The sequence below is a fragment of the Hemicordylus capensis genome, chromosome 4 (genome assembly GCF_027244095.1).
Source record: "Hemicordylus capensis ecotype Gifberg chromosome 4, rHemCap1.1.pri, whole genome shotgun sequence".
Classification (NCBI taxonomy): domain Eukaryota; kingdom Metazoa; phylum Chordata; class Lepidosauria; order Squamata; family Cordylidae; genus Hemicordylus; species Hemicordylus capensis.
This window is the reverse complement of record NC_069660.1, coordinates 91,148,655-91,169,386: the sequence shown is the minus strand read 5'-3', so window position 1 is coordinate 91,169,386 and position 20,732 is coordinate 91,148,655. Positions and strand designations below refer to the sequence as shown.

The following is a 20,732-nucleotide window of genomic DNA, read 5'->3' as shown; positions in this document are numbered from 1 at the left end:
AGACGGAGCTGTGAGTGGAGTTGTGCTGGCTGATGAGAAAGATGCCACTTAGCAATAGTAGTATTTCTGCTAAACTGCAGAGTTTCCTTTGTTTGAATTTATGTTGTGTAGAATGGTCAACACCTTTCTGTTTTTGCATCCCTCCTTTTGTGCTTCCAGAATCAAACCTTGAATTATACTTACTTGGAAAGTTATTTCACATTCTTATTTAGTATATAGATAATGCTCTTCTAATGTCAAGTTTCTAAGAGAAACCTAACATCTATACATTTTTAGATGGCATAATGAGTTGTCAATCCAGGTGGTAAGAAAACATGGCTAGATTTTGCATAGTCTATTTTCCTTTGATGGAAAAATATTCTGAAACTCAAGAAACTAGGTATATCATTTTGTACAGGCTCCAAAATCCCAAGCATGTTTTAAAAAATCTTTTAAAATATATGTAGAATGCTTATTGCCTCAAATATTTTTCATGGAGTATGAATCCACACGTGAAGCTTTTTTCATCTTCCACTTTCTCTTCACCTTTATGAAAGAATAAAACTTAGGCCCTGCTATTTTGACAGACATTGGCCAACTTCTTGGTTAACAAAACATGAGTACTTTGTGAGAAGTGCCATTGCTGTTGCTGAGTTCTCGACTGGTGCAGCTCTCACCTTTTACCATGGGACCTCCTATTCCCCTGGAAGCCTTCTGTGCCAGCTGAAAATATGTCTTGAGGGCAGTGTGACCCTCAGGGACTTAAGGGCATAAAAGGCTTCCTTTATGGCTTCCTTTGTGGCATAAAGGGCTTCCAGGTGAAGGGAGTGTATTCAAAATATACCCCTCCCTGGTGTGCACACTGCTTCTGAGTTTGTCTAACTCAGCGGCAGCACAAGTGCTTCTCGCATAGCGCTCATGCTTCATTAGTCAAGATATCAGCCACTGACCCTTGCTCTATTACTGCAGCCTATGCTGGTGCAACATTAGTAATTGGTGCAAAACCACATTTCATGGAATGACCCTGGTTCAGGCACATTGAATGCCCCAGGCTTTAACAAATTCTAGAAGCCAGTCCAAAAATATAGGAGCCAGATAATGGGCACTTGACAGCCTTACATAATTTAGTGATGTACATAACAGAGGAAGAGGGTAAATAGGCTCCTCTTTATCCCCTTTACAAGTTACATACATACATACAGGGCTGCCTGGGGCAAATAAAGTTTTTATTAAATAACTCTGTGGCCTCATTCACAAGTAACGTGAAACCGCAAGTAAATGGGGCAGGCAGAGGTTGAAACTGTTATATCCGAATGTGTGCAACCATGGTTTTGCAGCAAAAGTGACCTGTGGTTTGCCTCACCAGACTTCAAATAAGTGTGTAAAAACAACAAAAACAATCCTAGCATCTTAAGATTTGTCTATTTTTCTTGATTTGTTCAAGTCCTTGCATGGCACAGCTGTGCTATTGTTGGGTGAGGGAAGAATTCCTAGAGGCAATTGCTAGTAGCTGGCCACAGTTCTTCCTCACTTGCCTTTCATAGGATGATACTTTTGCTGCAGCAGCACAAATTTCCTCTTACATCACAGAAGCAGAACCCTTCCATAGAAATAGGTTGCACAGCTGCATCATAAGCTCACTGTGTTCTACAGCCAGTTCCATTGTGTCAAAGAATGTTGCTGGAGCACACACCGTGGCCTGTGACCCATGTGTGTAACTCCTAGTAGTCTATTGTGGTTGGCTACCTCCATGGTTCATGCAGACACTGGTCTGCTATTCCCTTTTCATTGAGCAACTAGTAAGAGCAACAATCCTTATGCAGGAATTTTGAGGACTACAGTTGGAGTAAAAGAAGCCTTTTGCTACAGCTCCCAATTTGGGTCCTAAATCTGTTGATTTTCAGTTCAGGGGAGATTGGCAGTTGGCAACAAATACACCTTTCTTGTTGCACACATGAAACATCTTTTGGCACACATATAGTTAATCTGCATGTCAGCTAGTACAGGTGAAACTCGAAAAATTAGAATATCGTGCAAAAGTTCATGATCCACAATCCCAGAAAATTAGAATATTACATGAAACCAATAAAACAAGGATTGTAAATAGAACAGTATCGGACCTCTGAAAAGTATAAGCATGCATATGTATTCAGTACTTTGTTTGGGCCCCTTTTGCAGCAATTACTGCCTCAATGCGGCGTGGCATGGATGCTATCAGCCTGTGGCACTGCTGAGGTGTTATGGAAGACCAGGATGCTTCAATAGCGGCCTTCAGCTCTTCTGCATTGTTTGGTCTCATGTCTCTCATCCTTCTCTTGGCAATGCCCCATAGATTTTCTATGGGGTTCAGGTCAGGCGAGTTTGCTGGCCAATCAAGCACAGTAATCCCATGGTCATTGAACCAGGTTTTGGTACTTTTGGCAGTGTGGGCAGGTGCCAAGTCCTACTGGGAAATGAAGTCAGCATCCCCATACAGCTCGTCTGCGGAAGGAAGCATGAAGTGCTCCAAAATCTCCTGATAGACGGCTGTGTTGACCCTGGACTTAATGAAGCACAGTGGACCAACACCAGCAGATGACATGGCTCCCCAAATCAACACAGACTGTGGAAGCTTCACACTGGACTTCAAGCATCTCGCATTGTGTGCCTCTCCATTCTTCCTCCAGACTCTGGGTCCTTGGTTTCCAAATGAGATGCAAAAGTTGCTCTCATCAGAAAAGAGGACTTTGGACCACTGAGCAACAGACCAGTTCTTTTTTTCTTGAGCCTAGGTAAGACGCTTCTGACGTTGTTTGTTGTTCAGGAGCGGCTTGACAAGAGGAATACGACATTTGAAGCCCATGTCCAGGATCCGTCTGTGTGTGGTGGCTCTTGAGGCACTAACTCCAGCCTCAGTCCTCTCCTTGTGAAAGTCCCCAACACTTTTGAATGGCCTTTTCCTGACAATCCTCTCCAGGCTGCGATCATCCCTGCTGCTTGTGCACCTTTTTCTTCCACACTTTTCCCTTCCACATAACTTTCTATTAATGTGCTTTGATACTGCACTTTGGGAACATCCAACTTCTTTTGCAATTACCTTTTGAGGCTTTCCCTCCTTATGGAGGGTGTCAATGATGGTTTTCTGCACAACTGTCAAGTCAGCAGTCTTTCCCATGATTGTGATTCCTAATGAACCAGACTGAGAGACCATTTAAAGGCTCAGGAACCCTTTGCAGGTGTTATGGATTGATTAGCTGATTGGAGTGGGACACCTGGAGCCTAGACTGTTGAACCTTTTCACAATATTCTAATTTTCTGGGATTGTGGATTTGGGGTTCTCATGAGCTGTACGCCATGATCATCACAATTATAACAAATTAAGGCTTGACTTATCTTGCTTTGCATGTAATGCGTCTATCTCATATATCAGTTTCACCTTTTAATTTGCATTACTGAAATTAATGAACTTTTGCACGATATTCTAATTTTTCGAGTTTCACCTGTATCTCTTTATTATTGTGGCTTACTATGAATTAAACAGTTGGAACCAGTTATCTAAAGGAAATAAAGCAGAGATGATATTAAAGTTGAAAACATTAGACTTTTGCTTGTATGTGTGAATGTATGTTTAAATTTGCAGGCTGATGTCATGATTCAGAGAGACACATGGATACCGTAGTTTGTTATCCTGTGACAGCATTTTTCCATTCTGCTTTTGCCCCATCATATCTCACCCCTGCCCTTCTAAGTCCCTGAACTGTGCTGGCTGCAAATTCTGCTGATTTAAAGAACAGTTTGGAAGCTGAGCAGGAGAGTTCCATCTACAAGAATTCTGCCTCCGGCATACATGTGCTATTTTGCTTCTACAGAGTTTCTTTAGCAGCAGGTCTCATATCAAACTCCAAAATCTGTCTTTAATATCAGAGAAATTTAGTTGGGGAATTCATTTGGGGAGCTGCTTATAGGAAAAGACTACAGTAAACTACTGCAAACCATGCAATCATGGATTGCAGACTGTGCCTTATCCAACTTCCTGCTGAGAAAAAAGTATTGCTAAATGCCATTAAAATCAGTAATACTTTTATTTCTGGGTACAATCCAATGAATGTTAGGGTGTAGTTAGTGCCCAGTGGTACATAATTGCATAAGGATGTACACAGGGCCAGACTGTGGGCACTGAGAGTGCGGTGGAGTGTATGTAGGGAGGGTGTTGGGTATTGAGCAGAATGTGTACGAGTATTTTTTGGTTTCATTTAAGAATTTTTTCTGTTAACTTTTTATATCTGACTTATGTTTTATGTTACTTATAGGTTACTATAAATATTTCAAATGAAGTATCACTTATAACTATTAAGAACATACAGTTCTATACTATTAAAATGGTTTGGATATATGTGCTAGGAAATTAATAAAATACTTCAATGCTGTTTTTTTAAAAAAATGTTGATAACTGTAAATACGAGCTAAAAAATTACACACATTAAAATAGCTTAAATTACTGCACTTATTGGTGTTAAAAACATTTGCTTTGCAGTACACTGAAGGGCTGTTGTGCCTGAGAGAGTTTTTGAGGGGTGGCAGGTGTCAGCTCTCTGCTGTTCTCTCCATCAGCTGAACACTGACTTAACATTCAAAAGTCATGTTTCCTGTAGGACAAAGTCTGCTGGTAAAAACAATAAAATAAGCCAGTACTTCTGCTATGGACTAACCTCAGACAACTTTTTCCCAGTGTCCCCATTTGTTTTTGTTGCTTTCGATGTTAATAAGAGTTAGGGATAGGATTTATAACCAAGTTCTCTTTGTTCAGAGCCCTCAACAAGGAATAAGCATGGTACTGAAAGACACAACTCCCACTTTGTTTTCACTATAAATACTCTGGAGTAAAAGTAACTAAGGCTGCAGCCCTATGTACATTTACCCGAGAGTACCACTGAAATCACTGTAACTTACTTTCAAGTAAAAATAGACAGGGTCCGGCTGTACACTTACTAGGGAGTAAACCCAGCTGAATGCATTCAATGAGTAAACATGCATACATCATCTCACAGCCGAAGTTCTCACTTCAAGGCCTCTGACAATTCCAGATCAGCAGCTCCAGAGCTGGGACAGATTATCCCCAAAAGCGAAATCTGCAAACAGCAGAGCTTAGAAGGGGCTGCGGACAACTCTTAAGGTTCTGTTATGCCACACTCCAAATGTTAACACTACATGCCTAGCCTTCCTCCAGAGTGAGTCCTGTTTGCATTTGTTCCCAACAGCAGCCTTGCCGAGGCTTGTATGAGATCTCAGCAAACACAACCAATATTTTAAAAGGGCAATACATCCAGGATGGAGAGAGTCTGGCTGGAATGGTTTGCTATGCTGCAGATGCCTATCCTTTGTAGGACCAACCTGCAGTTGTAAGCGAGAGGGCAGCGTCCCCCTCCAGGCAACAAGCGATAGCAGTACTGCTACAAGCAGGAATCCCCACCCTGCCGGCGCACTAGGAATCGTCCTGGTGGCCCAGTCTGGCCCTGTATGTGCAGAATGTTTTGAGCTTGAAACGGGCCATTTCTAGTGTTTCAAGCTCAAACACCATTCAAATGAAGGGCCTTTTTTGAGCTTGGAACATAATGTATTGAGTAAGAACATTTTGAGTGTTCTAAGGCATGTTTCCCCCTTGCTTACTGGTTTTGGCACTGGCTTCTGATTGGCTTGTGATTTCCTTGCTTCTTGGTTGGCTTGTTATTATACAAATCAAGTTTTGTATGAACACTCAGGATGTTCCGAGCTCGTTCTGTTGGAGTAACCGGTTCAACTGGTTGTTCCGATTGAATGTTAGAGGCATTTGCATTCCGTTCCAAACTTGGAATAGAACACAAATCCCATTCCGTGCACATCCCTATAATTGCAGTTAGTTTCGTCCCCCAAACCCCCCACCTTAATTGCCATATAAATCAGTGGGGCTTTAAACCCACATCAGGGCATTTTAAGTCCCACTGATTTGCTCTTGTTTGCTGCAAGGAACAGCCAGGGATCTCCAGTGGTCTTATTTTCCTCTAGAGGCCTCTGCACAAATAACAGGGCTGTTTGGAACAGGGTTTGGCAAATCCCAGGTGCTACGTAGCCATGATACCTAGATTAGGATATGGCTTCTTTGCTCATAGCATGGCAATGGAAGCCAGCAATATTAGCATGCCGTGCCACAAGATCCACCACTGCACACAGAACTTCAAAATTCACCACCAAGGCTCTGAGTTAAACCTAACTTCTGAAAGTTGCCATGATCCAAGCAGTAGTTTTTCCTGGAATGTCACTCTTGAGCACTTTGAGATGGCAGAAATGATGTGATGAGAAATAGTTGGTATAGCTGCCTTTCCTCTCTAATTCTGGATGCCCTACCATGCAATTAAAAAGAGGACTTTTCACTGAAACAACTATTTTCCTTTCTTAGCAGTCTTCGGGCTTGTGCTCTCTGTGTTAAGATAATGCATTTGCATTGACTTTCAGAAAGCTTCCATAACTGCACAATTTCTTTCTTGCTTATCAAAGCACAAAAGCCTCAAAGAGAGAGAAACTTTAAAAGTAAGCTTGGTGCATGGCAAATTAGGCACGCAACACCAATTAGCAAAAAACGCAGTAAAAGGAATTGCATGTCTAATTCACAACATGCTGTGCTGTAAATGCAACCCTTAGTAGTTTGTGAAATCACTGTGAAGTTTATCTGGTTAGAAGAGGCTTTGACTTTGGAATTAAAACTACCCAGAGATTTAGAACATAAACAAGGCATTTTAATGTTTTGTGTCAGTGGCTTTTAATTAATAGAGCCTCATGTTTTTGCAGTGGTTCTCTGGATTGCTGTTGTAGTAGTAGATTTTACCAGTCATACATACTTAGGAACATGTATAATGTCATATGTACAAATATAAAGAGCAAAAGGCCATCAAATAAAACTAGTGTGAAGGTTTCTGCGGAGAGAATATTTTTGTTCCTCAAATAAATGAGTTCTGTTTGTTGTTTTTTCACTGGTATATTCCCCATTCTGCAGAAATTGTATGTAGCTAAGGATAATATTGATCATACTCCTCCCCTCCCCAGCCATAGCAAGGAATTGAGTGTAGGAAAAGGAAGAAAGCAGTTCTTCTCTATGTTCCCATCCTTCACTGATGTCATTGTTGCAGGCCTCCATGCACCCAACCTGGCCCTGTACTGTGTTCACCAAGAGGCAGAAACTATAGAGATGTGTGGGAATGCTAAGCTGAGATACGAAGGACTGGTTAAAATTCAGGAAACCTTTTCATTTTATCCTGTGACCTGAAACAGAAATTTTTGGAACTTAAGGGGAAATTAAACCCCCCATTTCATGTTATATTTTCCCTTGCAGAATAAAGAGTGAAGCACGTCATAAGAACAGCCCTGCTGGATTAGGCCTAAGGCCTATCCAGTCCACACCCCGTTTCACACAGTGGCCAACCAGATGCCTCTCAAGCCCACAGGCAAGAGGTGAGAGCATGCCCTCTCTTGCTGTTGCTTCCCAACAACTGGTATTTAGAGGCATCTTGCCTCTGAGACTGGAGGTGGCCTATAACCACCAACTAGTAGCCATTGATAGATTTGTCCTCCATGAATTTGTCTAAGCCCCTTTTAAAGTCATCCATGCTATTGGCCATCACTACATGCCATGGCAGAGAACACCATAGATTAATTATGTGCTGTGTGAAAAAGTACTTCTTTCTGTTGGCCTTAAATTTCCTCGCCTTCAGTTTCATGGGATGACCCCTGGTTCTAGTGTTGTGAGAGAGGGAGAAACATTTATCTCTGTCTACTCTCTCTACTCCATGCATAATTCTATACACCTCTGTCATGTCTCCCCGTAGTTGCCTCTTTTCCAAACAAAAACCGCCCCAGATGCTGTAACCTTGCCTCATAAAGAAGGTGCTCCAGATCCCTGATCATCTTGGTTGCCCTCTTCTGCAGCTTTCCCAGTTCTACAATGTCCTCCTTATGATACGGTGACCAGAACTGCATACAGTACATCAAATGTGGCTGCACCATAGATTTGAATAAGGGCATTATAATATTAGCAGTATTATTTTCAATGATCCCTAGCATGGAATTTGCCTTTTTCACAGGTTGAGTAAACACTTTCAATGTGTTTACTTGAAAGTAAACACCATGACCCCAAGATCTCTCTCCTGACAACTCAGACCCCATCAGTGTATTATTATTATTATTATTATTATTATTATTATTATTATTATTATTATTATTATTATCATTATTATTATCATTATTATTATTAATTCGATTTCTATACCGCCCTTCCAAAAATGGCTCAGGGCGGTTTACAAAGAGAAATAAAACAAATAAGATGGCTCTCTGTCCCCAAAGGGCTCACATTCTAAAAAGAAACATAAGACACACACCAGCAACAGTCACTGGAAGTACTGTGCTGGGGGTGGATAGGGCCAATTACTCTCCCCCTGCTAAATAAAGAGAATCACAATGGTAAAAGGTGCCTCTTTGCCTCTTTGGGGGTTTTGCCCCCATATGCATCACTTTACACTTGCTTACACTGAACCGCATTTGCCATTTTGTTACCCACTCACCCAGTGTGGAGAGATCCTTTTGGAGCTCCTCATAATCTGTTGTGGATTTCAACAACTAAATAGTTTAGTGCGATCTGCAAATTTGGCCACTTGTCTGTTTACACCAATGTCTAGATGATTTATTAACAAAGAGCACTTGTCTCAGTAAAGTTCCCTGGGGGATCCCAATTCTTACTTCCCTCCATTGTGAAAACTGTCAATTTATTCCTACCCTCTGTTTCTTGCCCTTCAACCAGTTACCAATCCGCACATCATTTATTATTTATTTATTTATTCATTGAATTTATATACCACCCTTCCAAAATGGCTCAGGGCAGTTTACAACAGAATAAAAACAATTAAAACCAGTTAACAATTAAAATCAAAACTGTAAAAACAGAATAAAAAAATTAAACATTCAAACCGCTAAAAAATCCTGGAAAACCAGGGCAACCATTTCAAACAATTTACAGCAGTTTAAAAACCCCAGAAGGCCAGGCCAAACAGATAGGTTTTAAGGGCTCTCCTGAAAGACAGTAATGAACTCAAATTATAGATTTCTGCCAGGAGTGCATTCCATAGCCCGTGAGCAGCTACAGAGAAGGCCCGCCTTTCAGTCGCCACCAGACAAACCGGTGATAACTGGAGACGGACCTCCTCAGATGACCTTAATGTGCGGTGAGAATTGTGCAGAAGAACCTTGAACCTTATCCCATGACTGAGCATGAACCTTATCCCATGACTGCTGAGTTTACTCAAGAGCCTTTGTTGGGGAACACTTTCAAAAACTTTTTGAAAGTCCCAAGTATACTCTGTCAACCAGATCACCTTTATCCACATGCCTGTTGACACTCTCAAAGAACTCTGAAAGGTTAGTGAGGCAAGACTTTCCCTTGCATAAGCCATGCTGGTTCTCCTTCAGGAAGGCCTGATCTTCTATATGTTTAACAATGTTGTCCTTAAGTATGCTTTCCATCAATATACCCAGTACAGAAGTTAAGCTAACTGGTCTGTAGTTTCCCACATCCTCCCTGGATCCCTTTTTGAAAATGGAAGTTATATTAGCTACTTTATAGTCCTCTGGTACAGAGCTTGATTGTAAGGGACAAGTTCTATATTTCTGCTAGGAGATCAGCAATTTCACATTTGAGTTCCTTCAGAACTCTTGGGTGGATTTGTTAATTTTTGGTTCTTCAAGACAGTTTAGAACATCCTCTCTGGTAACCTCAAACTGGCCCAGTTCTTCAGCCTCCAAGCTTGAGAAGCTCAGTTCTGGAATGGGCATATGCTCAGTATCCTCCGTCATGAAGACAGATGCAAAGAACTCATTTGGCTTCTCTGCAATCTCCTTATCCTCCCCGTTTCACGCCCTCTTCATCTAAGGGTCCAACCACCTCCTTGGCAGGTTTTCTGATTCTGATATATTTAAAGAAAACAAAACTCTCTTGAAAAACTCCAGGTTGTGTTGGTACCTGGAGCTAAACCCCACACTGTACACCCCTCTAGCTTACTAGCTTCTCCTCTGCTTAGCACCAAAGAATAGTATCCCCACCAGACAGTGGCACATCCCGTGGCAGAAAATTCCATAGATTAATTATGTGCTGTGTGAAAAAGTACTTAGTTCTGTGTTGATCCTAAATTTCCTGGCCTTCAGTTTCATGGGATGACCCCTGGTTCTAGTGTAAAAGAGGGAGAAAAAATTCTTTCTGTCTACTCTCTCTACTCCAAGGATAGTTTATACACCTCTATCATGTCTCCCCATAGTCTCCTCTTCTCCAAAATAAAAAGCCCCAAATGCTATAGCCTTGCTTCATAAGCAAAGTGCTCCAGGCCTCTGATTATCTTGGTTGCTCTCTTCCGCTCCTGTTCCAGTTCTACAATTTCTTTCTTAAGATATGGTGACCAAAACTGTACTCAGTACTCCAAATGTGACTGCACCATAGATTTGTATAAGAACATGATATTAGCATTTTTATTTTCAATCTCCTTCTTAATGATTTCTAGGATGTAATTTGCCTTTTTCACAGCTTCCATGCACCGTGTCAACACTTTCAACAAGTTGTCTACCTTGACTCCAAGATCTCTCTCCTGGTCCGTCACTGACAGCTCAGACCCCACCAGTGTATATGTGAAGTTGTGGGGGGTTTGCCCCAATATGCACCACTTTACATGTGCTTCTATTGAACTACATTTGCCATTTTGTCACCCACTCAGACAGTTTGGAGAGATTCCTTTGGAGCTCCTCACAGTCTGTTCTGGATTTAATTTCATTACCTAAATATCTTAGTGTCATCCAATATATTTAAAGACTTTTTAATTTTCCCCTTGTGCTTTTAGCTATATGTTCCTCAAACTCTCTTTTTTGCATCCCTTATCTTCTTGCATTTCTTTTGCCATGGTTTGTGTTCCTTTCTGTTCTTTTCATTTGGGCAGGACTTCCATTTCCTGAAGAAAATCTTTCCTTTTATAGCTTCCCTGACCTTCCTTCCTTCTTCTTGGTATATATTCCAACTGAGATTCTATTGTGGTTTCTAATAAATTCCATGGTTTCTGGAATGATTCGACCCTCCTGACTTTCCCTTTCAGCTTCCTGTTTACCAGTCCCCACATTATTGAGAAGTTCACTTTTCTGAAGTCCAGTATACTTGTGTTGGACTTTCTTGGCAATGCTCTATTCTCATATAAACTGAATTGTGTCACACTATAGTGACAGTTTCCTTACAGTTCTACAACTCTGACATCTCACATAAGGTCCGGGGCATCACTCAGGATTAAGTCCAAAGTCGATGTCTCTCTGGTTGGTTCTGTTCTAAGGCACAATTGGAAGCCAGTGGTCTTCTAGAATTGATTCTGAGTGAAGAAATAAGTGTGAGTTATGCTAGTATTTTCAAGGATATATTATTTAGTAGGATGGAGCTGAACAAATATAATTCCAAGATAACCAATTTTGTACACAGTTACTAGGACACTTGGAGCCTTATTGTATGCATGTTTATTCCCACTGAATTTGAGGGAGATCCCACTGAATTTGAGGGAGGGGCACTTACTCCCAGGTAAGTTTGCGTAAGATTGCCACCTTGGTGTGTGCTGATGATACACTGTTATATCATTGTCACACAGTAGAAGAGGTCAGTATTATAGGAACATATTTTCTGAGCTGATTGTCTAAAAATATGCTCAGAAATAAAAATATTTCTGTATGATAATACTTAGGTATGTATACTGGCCATGATCTGAAGCAGCAGAAACCGCTGGAGGGCTGAAGTTGTGCAGCCCTGATCTAAAGGATTACTTTAGGAGTATAAAAGGACTTGGGCATATCCATTGGACTTTTTAAAAAAGAAGAAGAAGCTTAGTCCCATATTACTAGCTGCATTTAAAATTCCCTGCACTTTCCAAAGAGACTTGCTGTGAGACAAAAGGGGCTTCTATTTGAGAAGCACAGGCTCGAAGCTCCTTTGGGCACTTGGAATTATTTGCACAGTTTTTTTTTTTATCTAAGCCATTCTTTCTAACCCTTTCTAAAACTTTCTAATACAGTAATCCCTCGACCTACGAACTACTCAACTTACGTTTATTTCAAGTTACGAGCGACAAAAAAGACCGGAAGTAGTTGCCGGTTTAGAATCAGCTTACTCGACCTACGAATGTTTAGATGCGGCTTCCTCGAATTATGAGTGTTTTGAGACTGCCGTGGTGCGCTCCTCGACTTACGAAAATTTCGACCTCCGAACGTGCGTTCGGAATGGATTATTTACGTAAGTCGAGGGACCACTGTAGTTTCCTTTTGTTTGTTACAGTGCTCATAAGTTTTTTTAAAATCTTCAGCTTTCATTTTAGTTCTCTTTTTAAAAATCCAGCCGGCAAATATATATACATTTTTATCCTGCCTTTCCACAAGTGGCTCAGGGTGTTGCGGATGTGGTGTCCATCTCCCATTTTATCCTTTTAACAGTTCTTTGAGAGAGGTTAGGCTAAGAGAGAGAATGACTCGCCCAAAGAAGTAAAGTGAGATTAGCTTGGTTTCTTGTGATGAGTAAGGTTTTCCCTTTTTGCAACAAGGGATATAACCTGAGGAGAAGGAAGCACAGTGACTCGGGATATATAGGTAGAAAGAGGATAAGGAATGCTAGGGTGAATGAGGCAGGAATTGGCAATCCTCAAATAAGATTTTATTTGCAAATTCTGTCTTCAGTTTCTTGGATAAGCTGGAACTGACAGGGGGTGGGTAGTTACTTCTCCCTTCCCAGAAATGTGTTATCTGAGCCATCCCCATGCTGTGAGTGGGGGTATGCTGTATTCTTCTAGTTTGCCCTGCTTTCCCCTTGGCCCCAAAAGGTTGTCAGGCCCATCCCTCCAATATCTTGATAAACGTTTTGTGAGTATTCTGCAGATAAAGATATGGGGCTGTGTACACATTTGCTTATCAGTTTAGATTAGACAAGAATGCCACCAGTGGTTTTTATTTTTGCACTTGACAGTGTTTTTTCTCAGTGATGTTGGATTAATGCATGATCCTTTAGGCAGCATTCACTTGTGAGTCAAAAATACTGTGTAATAATAAATGTTCAGATTATACAATGAATGCACTATCAACCTAGTGGGCATAATCATTTTGGGTACAGAAGCAGCCAGACAGTTGTTATTTCAGGAGCATAACTTTATTTACCCTTGAGATACCAGCAGTTATGTTTTACGTACTAATTGCTGCATGGGTTTGAGTAAGTTAAAATGTTTAACTTGCAAGAGCAAATCTGGGTATAGAATTTCAACTTTCCTACAGGCAACTTTCTATATGTTATCAAGGATGTGTTGTGGATTATGCAATGCTGCTAGTTCATGTTTGACGATTATTAAGAAAGACTTATACTATATATCGTTTGGGATGACAGAGATGGTTTTCAGACTGAGAGGCAAGGAAATCTATCTGTTTTCATACCATTATTTTAATAAGTTCCTTAACTGAGAATCCAGTAGCAATATTCTGCAGTGGCTTTCTTACCAGCTCTCTTGGTTTATTAAAATGAAGCCTCACATGGATTTCAGTATTCTGCAAACTCTTAGCCAATCCAATGGCAAAATTGGAACCTTTTTTTAAAAAGATGTTACTGTAGTTGCATAGTTATTAAAATTGTCAAATGCATTACAGATTCTGTTTGCATATAGGCTGACTTCTTAGATATCACTTGGTAGTTTAAAAAGCTGGTCACAGATGAAATATTTGTCTTCATCTAGTGAAAAATGCACAGCATTTTTCCATGTATGAAACCATTCTTCTTTAAAAATACATAAACATTCTGGCTGACATTTCATGAAATTGGTAATTGAATTTGTGTATAAAATTTGTGCTAGATTAGTTCAAATATAACATTCCTTTGCATGCATAATTTATTTACAAATTAAAATTCCTATTTACATAATGTAGATGGAAAAATGTTCTCTAAAATTCTCTATGTTCAACTGTATCACCTCATCACATCACCACTTTTGAGAATAACGAAGGCTAGAGTTTTGTTATTTCAGTTACATTTTCTAAGATTTTTTAAGTTAGATGCATTCTTTATCCAGTTATTATCTACATGTGAGTAGTGGAAAGCAGAATCAGTGTAATATATGAGGGGGGGGAAGATATTCTTTGATATATTCATGTTTATTTTCTGAACTGTGTAGGTCCTGCCATAGAACTTGAAAAAGTTAAAGCAGAATCCATTGAACCTGAGCCTGAAGTACAGAAGACGTTCAGTGAGGAAGCAAACACATCAACCTACTATCCTGCTGCTGTTCCAGCAATGGACAAATATATTCTTGAGAATGGAAAGGTATTTGGAGGCTACTTCATAAACATAGTTCAGATGTAGTTAAGATGGATTTTGTGTCACTTCCATTGTGCTAAGGGATTTTTTTATGGTCTTGATAGAATGTTTCTGGCTCTGTTGGTAACTAAAGAAAGAGGCACCTTATAAAGTAGTGATTCTCTTACATTTAGAAGGGGGAGAGCAACTGTTCCTCCAGCCCCAGCACAACCGTCCTCCAGTGGTTGTTGCTGGTGTCTGCCTTTATGTTTCTTTTTAGACTGTAAGCTCTTTGGTTCAGGGAGCCATCTTTAGTTATTATTTTTCTATGTAAACTGTTTTGAGGCCTTTTGTTGAAAAGTGATTATATAAATACTAGCTGACCCTGCACAGAGCATCTGTGCGATCGTGCACTGAGCCTGTGGCATCCCCCACCACAACTCTCTTGCTCGCTCTCACTGCCCCCACAACTCTCTCATTTGCTCTCACCGCCGCCACAACTCTCTCAACGTACCCCACAATTCTCGCCATCCCCACAATGCTCTGGCACCCCCCCGGCTCGCTCTCGCCACCCCCCCACTCTCTGGCTCGCTCTCGCCACCCCCCCCACTCTCTGGCTCGCTCTCGCCGCCCCCCCGCTCTCTGGCTCGCTCTCGCCGCCCCCCCGCTCTCTGGCTCGCTCTCACCGCCCCCCCGCTCTCTGGCTCGCTCTCGCCGCCCCCCCCGCTCTCTGGCTCGCTCTCGCCGCCCCTCACGCTCTCTGGCTCGCTCTCGCCGCCCCCCACGCTCTCTGGCTCGCTCCCGCCGCCCCCCCACGCTCTCTGGCTCGCTCCCGCCGCCCCCCCCACGCTCTCTGGCTCGCTCCCGCCGCCCCCCCCACGCTCTCTGGCTCGCTCCCGCCGCCCCCCCACGCTCTCTGGCTCGCTCCCGCCGCCCCCCCACGCTCTCTGGCTCGCTCCCGCCGCCCCCCACGCTCTCTGGCTCGCTCTCGCCCCTCCCCCCACTCTGTGGCTCGGTCTCGCCCCTCCCCGCCACTCTATGGCTCGCTCTCGCCCCCCCTCACGTCTCCCTATCTCTATCTCTGGCTCGCAGTCCTTGCTTCCGCCTGCCACTGCCAGGGACTGTCGCCTGCTCACCTGACAGCCTCTGAGTTCCCTGCTCCCTGCCGCTTCACGGCACAGCACAGCCAACCATCTGCTGCCCACAGCCCCCGAGCCAACTGTCCAGCTCCCGAAGCCGACCCCAGCCTCCGAGCTCCCTCCCGCTTCACGGCACCCCTGAGCCAACTGTCAAACTGCTTTCCAGCTGTCCCACAAAACTCCCTGCTGCTCTGGAACTCTCTCCCCCCTGTCAGCCAATCACCTCCTTTCTGCCACGTCCCCACACATGGCCCGTCTTGGAGAATTTATAATATAGATTTGTCATGCTATATAAATATTTGAAGTACTTGCATGCTTTCCCATGAGCTAGAGAGAGTTAAACCATGAATAGCTCTGAAGTTAATGGCATTTTGATTAACTACTATGCTTCTAACAAATGGAGCGCTAACCCCCATGCATGGTTCCTATTTCAGAGTATAGAAGCACTTCTGCAAGAGGGCAAATACTTTCAGAGCTCTCTCCGTACTCCAGAAGCTTTCTCTTAAAGTGGAAACGTGTCCCTGAGGGGAGGCGGGGAGCGGGCACTTTAAAAGAGTGCTTCTGGAGTAGGGGAGAGCTCCAAAAGTATGTGTGTTCTTGTGCAAGAGCGCCTGCACTTCAGAAATGTGGGGTCTGGTGCTGTGTGCATGTTGATGTTAGCAGAACCCATTGAGCATTAGGATGTCAGCCACTGTTTTCATCGTAGAAGAACCTTTATGATGGCATAAACCCACTTGCTGATATTTACATGTAACAGAACTCAGTATTTTAGATTCATTCTAATCTTTCATTGTTTTAAATTTTGTGGTGTTAGCAACAAATATGTGTTTGTGTTTTAAGATACTGTATGACTTCTTAGTTTTGAAAGCCAAAACAAATCATGCAATTATATTATGAGACTGACTTCTGGTGTTTTATACTAATTGTAAACTGACTGCTATTTGTTTTTACACTTCAGGTCCATCTTGGCAGTGGCATCTGGGTAGATGAGGAGAAATGGCACCAGCTGCAAGTAACGCAAGGAGATTCAAAGTACACAAAAAACTTAGCAGTTATGATCTGGGGAACAGATGTTCTCAAGAACAGAAGCGTCACAGGAGTTGCAACCAAAAAAAAGAAAGATGCTGTTCCCAAACCACCTCTGTCACCTCACAAATTAAGTATTGTCAGAGGTAGGTTATTTGGAGCGTGTAATGTTCTGCTGTTGAGATTAAATGGAAGTTTGTTTCATTTCTTTTATATTAAAAAGTCCTTTCAAACTGCTTTTAGCAACTTAGTTAATCAGCACATGTGCATTCTTAAAAGCATCTCTTGTAAAAACTAAAGTGTCCTTATAGCATTACAGCTTCTACATGTATTGAAAAATAAAGCCTTCCATTTTTCTGATCTCCAAATTTTCATTTAAAATGCAAGCAGGGGATATACAATCAATTTTTAAAAGAAAAATAGACACCTACAGGCCATTTGAAAAGTTAAAAGGAATTGCTTTGCCTTGAACAACAAATCCCACGTCTGAAAATAAAATGAGTGTGAAACTTTTTAATAGCATCTTTATAATACTAAGATATGCATTATTATTATTATCTGTTTAAATCAAGGAGCTATCATTCAGGGATCCTTTGAATTTGGGTGCTATCCAGAGAACAGTAATTAAGAACAGTTAGCATTCATTGGAATAGATGCGATTTAAGCACTTAATGTGCTTAAGTCTCTTTGATTTCAATGGGGCTTAATGTGCTTACGTCTCTTTGATTTCAGTACACCTGATGTTCTCTGGGTTATATTTTTTTATGGATGTGCCTTTAACCATGCTGAATCAAAATCTTTTACACTAGCCATGTAAACTATGTACCATATCCTGATGTCTGCACATTCAGACAACATTATGGTGTATTGGAGAGCAAGAAAGAACACATCACCAGAAAGTGCCTCATATGTTCTTCATAGTGACATGACATATAAGGATGTAAATGTTAGCGCCTGGTATAGAATAATGCATCTGAAACAAATGACTGGGTTCACTAACTATTGGTATACATCCAGATCACCCATAGTGCCAGTAGCTCTATGGAATCAGAGGAAGTCCTCAGGGACATAATTACCTATTGCTCAGAATGCTTCTGGGAGAAGGGGAGATCAGCAGAAATCTCCCTCCCCTTGCACATGTGAACCCACAAACCTCAGAAGTGGGAACACTCCTGCCATGGCCTTGGATCCTTTCACTGCATGCATGCATGTGCACATGCACACTCACACTTTTCGTCAGGATGTTGGTCCATGTCTGGACTACCCATGTGAATTGGTTCCTCCAGGAGCAGTGTGGAAGCAGCTATGCTGCTACAGCAAATGTGTTAACTGGCTCTTACAGAAAGAAGAAAAATGTTTGAGAGATCAGACAGTGCAGCCAGACAGCTAGAAGCTCTTTTCTTTCTCCCCAAAATATTATTATTTTTATTTATTTATTTATTTACATGTCAGATAGGTGTCATTGACTGATTTGTTTTATCCAGACATTGAGTCCTTCCCAAGGACCTGGGATGGCTGAATTTTATCATCAGTGTTGTTGCTGTTATAGATATCGTCGCAGAATATAGGCTGTTCCCAGTAAAGTTGCTTTTTGTAATTGGCTGGTGGTGATTTCTCTGGCCCCTATGGTGTTGAGGTGCTCTTCAAGTTGTTTTGGAATTGCTCCTGGGGCGCCAATTACCACTGGGCTTATTTTGGTCTTTTTCTGCCACAGCCTTTCAATTTGTAAAAAAAAAATTGTGATTTTTTCCATTTCTTTTTCTTCTATTCTGCTATCCCCTAGTATTGCTATGTTGATTATTTTAACTTGTTTTTCTTTCTTCTCGACTACAGTTATATCTGGTATATTGTGTGGCAGATGTTTGTCTGTTTGTAGTCGGAAGTCCCATACAAACAGACATCTGCCACGCAATACACCAGATATAACTGTAGTCAATTATTATTATTATTATTATTATTATTATTATTATTATTATTATACATTTTCTATCCTGCTCTTCCTCCAAGGAGCTCAGAGCGGTGTACTACATACTTAGGTTTCTCCTCACAACAACCCTGTGAAGTAGGTTAGGCTGAGAGAGAAGTGACTGGCCCAGCTAGTCTCATGGCTGAATGGGGATTTGAACTCGGGTCTCCCCGACCCTAGTCCATCTCTCTAACCACTACACCACGTTGGCAATATATATTGGGTTGTGGACAGCATCACCTTCAGTAGTTAGTTATTGCCTATCTTGTATCTGTCTATCTATCTGTCTACCTACCTATCTGCTAACCCCTGCTAACTTGGCAAAGAGTCACCTTTTAACATGGTTATTCTCTTTTATTTAGCAGGGGGAGAGTAACTGGCCCTATCCACCCCCAGCACAGTACATCCAGTGACTGTTGCTGGTGTGTGTCTTATGTTTCGTTTTAGATTGTGAGTCCTTTGGGGACAGGGATACATCTTATTTATTTATTAGTTCTCTGTGTAAACTGCCCTGAGCCATTTGGAAGGGCGATATAGAAATTGAATAAATAATAATATCTATTTATCATTTTTATACCGCCTGATATGCATATCTCTAGGTGGTGTACAAAATTTAAAATATTTAAAAGTCTCAAATCAAAATACATGACAATAAAAACAATAAAATCATTAAAACAAATTTTTAGAATTATTAAAATTAATTCTAATTAAAAGCCTGAGAGAACAGGAGGGTCTTGAGGTTCTTTCTGAAAACAACAGAGAAGGAGATGCTCTTATTTCAGCAGGAAGCTTATTCCATTTATGACTCTGGTTCTAATCCTATATGGATTAATGGTGTTATTCCTTCCCTTCCTTGGGGTGGGGTGGTAAACTTTGATTCTTAATCCCTTCCAATAGCTCATTTCCACAGCTGAGCAACTAGAGAACTGCTCTTCACTTTCTTCTAGTAGAAATAAAACTGCAACTGAACTTGGGACCTACAGGTGTCTTTTAAACTGTCTTTTATCTTGCACAGTTGTGCAAGAAGTCTAATGAAATCATCTTCACGCTCATTGCTGCATACAAGATCATATTTCTAAGCAGTGGTACAATAATGCACATGAACCAGATCCATGTGCATTTCAAAAGTTACTGGACTTCTTTACTCTATCGACCCTCTAAGCATGAGTGCACAACAGCTATTAACCATAGGTGTGTGGGTTAATCAGGAAATCATGCTGGAAATAAATTGGAAAACCCAATAAGTAGGGATTCCAGTAACATCCAGTGATGTCATGAATTGCTCTGTGTGTCTGCTTTTTCATTCTGTGTTCTGGTACTAAAGAGGAATTGGAAGTATTTTACCTTGATCACAATTCATCTGTCAATGTTAAATTAGAACACCATTTTTAACTATAGTTTCTTTTCCCTGAGCTAGTTCTAATCTTATTTTAATTCATATTAGCAGCTCCTCCTTCAGTTTAGATTATAACTGCATGTTTAATGCATTTTTCAGTGTCCAATAATGTTTGCATTTCAAAATTAGAGCTCATAAAATCTGTATTTGGGGTGATTTTTATTTTTATTACCTGGACCTAGAATAGCTACATTGAAATACATGTTTAAATGATGGTGTTAGGCATTAATGGGGCTAATATTTCTTGCTCTTTAGTAGTCCCTTTTGTGTAATTTATTTTAAGAAAGTTATTAAAAAGTATGATATGCAAACATTGTAAATCTTGTCACTGAAAAATAACCTTTTATAAAACTCCTGAAAGGTGTCAGAAGGAACTACAAAGAATGGAGAATACTTAATTGTCATAACTTTAATATGGTGCACTAACAATGCTATAAAGCTTGTTAATTAAGTGAATCTCTATGGTTTTCTGCCATATGAAGCAATAAACGGCTGTAGAAAAAGATTACTGGGCAAAGCAGAAGTTGCTTAATCAGCTTGGAAACCATTTATTAGTGTATATATAGTAATAGCCAGCATTCACAGTGGCTTATGCCACAGAAGGCAATAATGTCGTACACACAACCATGAGACAGCAGGGAGGGCAGCTGAACCTACCTTCCCCCCAGAAAATCAACTGTCTTCTCTTCGGCGCACTGGCACTGCCCACACGATCCATGCTGCTCTGAGCCTGGGTTTGGTTGATCGTGTGTGAACTGCCTCGATATGTTTCAAAGCATACTGTATTTACCCAAATAGAAGACGACTCTGGCTTTAAGACGAGTCCCTTTAAAAATGAAAAAGTGGGGAAAGAAGTTAAATACAGGTTATACCTATATTTATCCAAAA

The 20,732-nt window shown here is 41.2% G+C and overlaps 2 protein-coding genes across 4 annotated transcripts in view; both read left to right on the top strand.

The window, feature by feature from the left end:
- Window positions 1-20,732, top strand: part of AGBL4 (AGBL carboxypeptidase 4) — a 1,553,201-nt gene that overhangs the window by 953,596 nt on the left and 578,873 nt on the right. The gene's annotated exons all lie outside the window — the stretch shown is intronic.
- BEND5 (BEN domain containing 5) overlaps window positions 1-20,732 on the top strand; it is a 70,176-nt gene that overhangs the window by 43,073 nt on the left and 6,371 nt on the right. For both annotated transcript variants that reach the window (XM_053245328.1, XM_053245330.1), the window contains 2 exons: window positions 14,196-14,344; window positions 16,415-16,628. In XM_053245328.1, coding sequence (XP_053101303.1) covers window positions 14,196-14,344; window positions 16,415-16,628 — 363 coding nt within the window. The remainder of the gene's footprint in view (window positions 1-14,195; window positions 14,345-16,414; window positions 16,629-20,732) is intronic.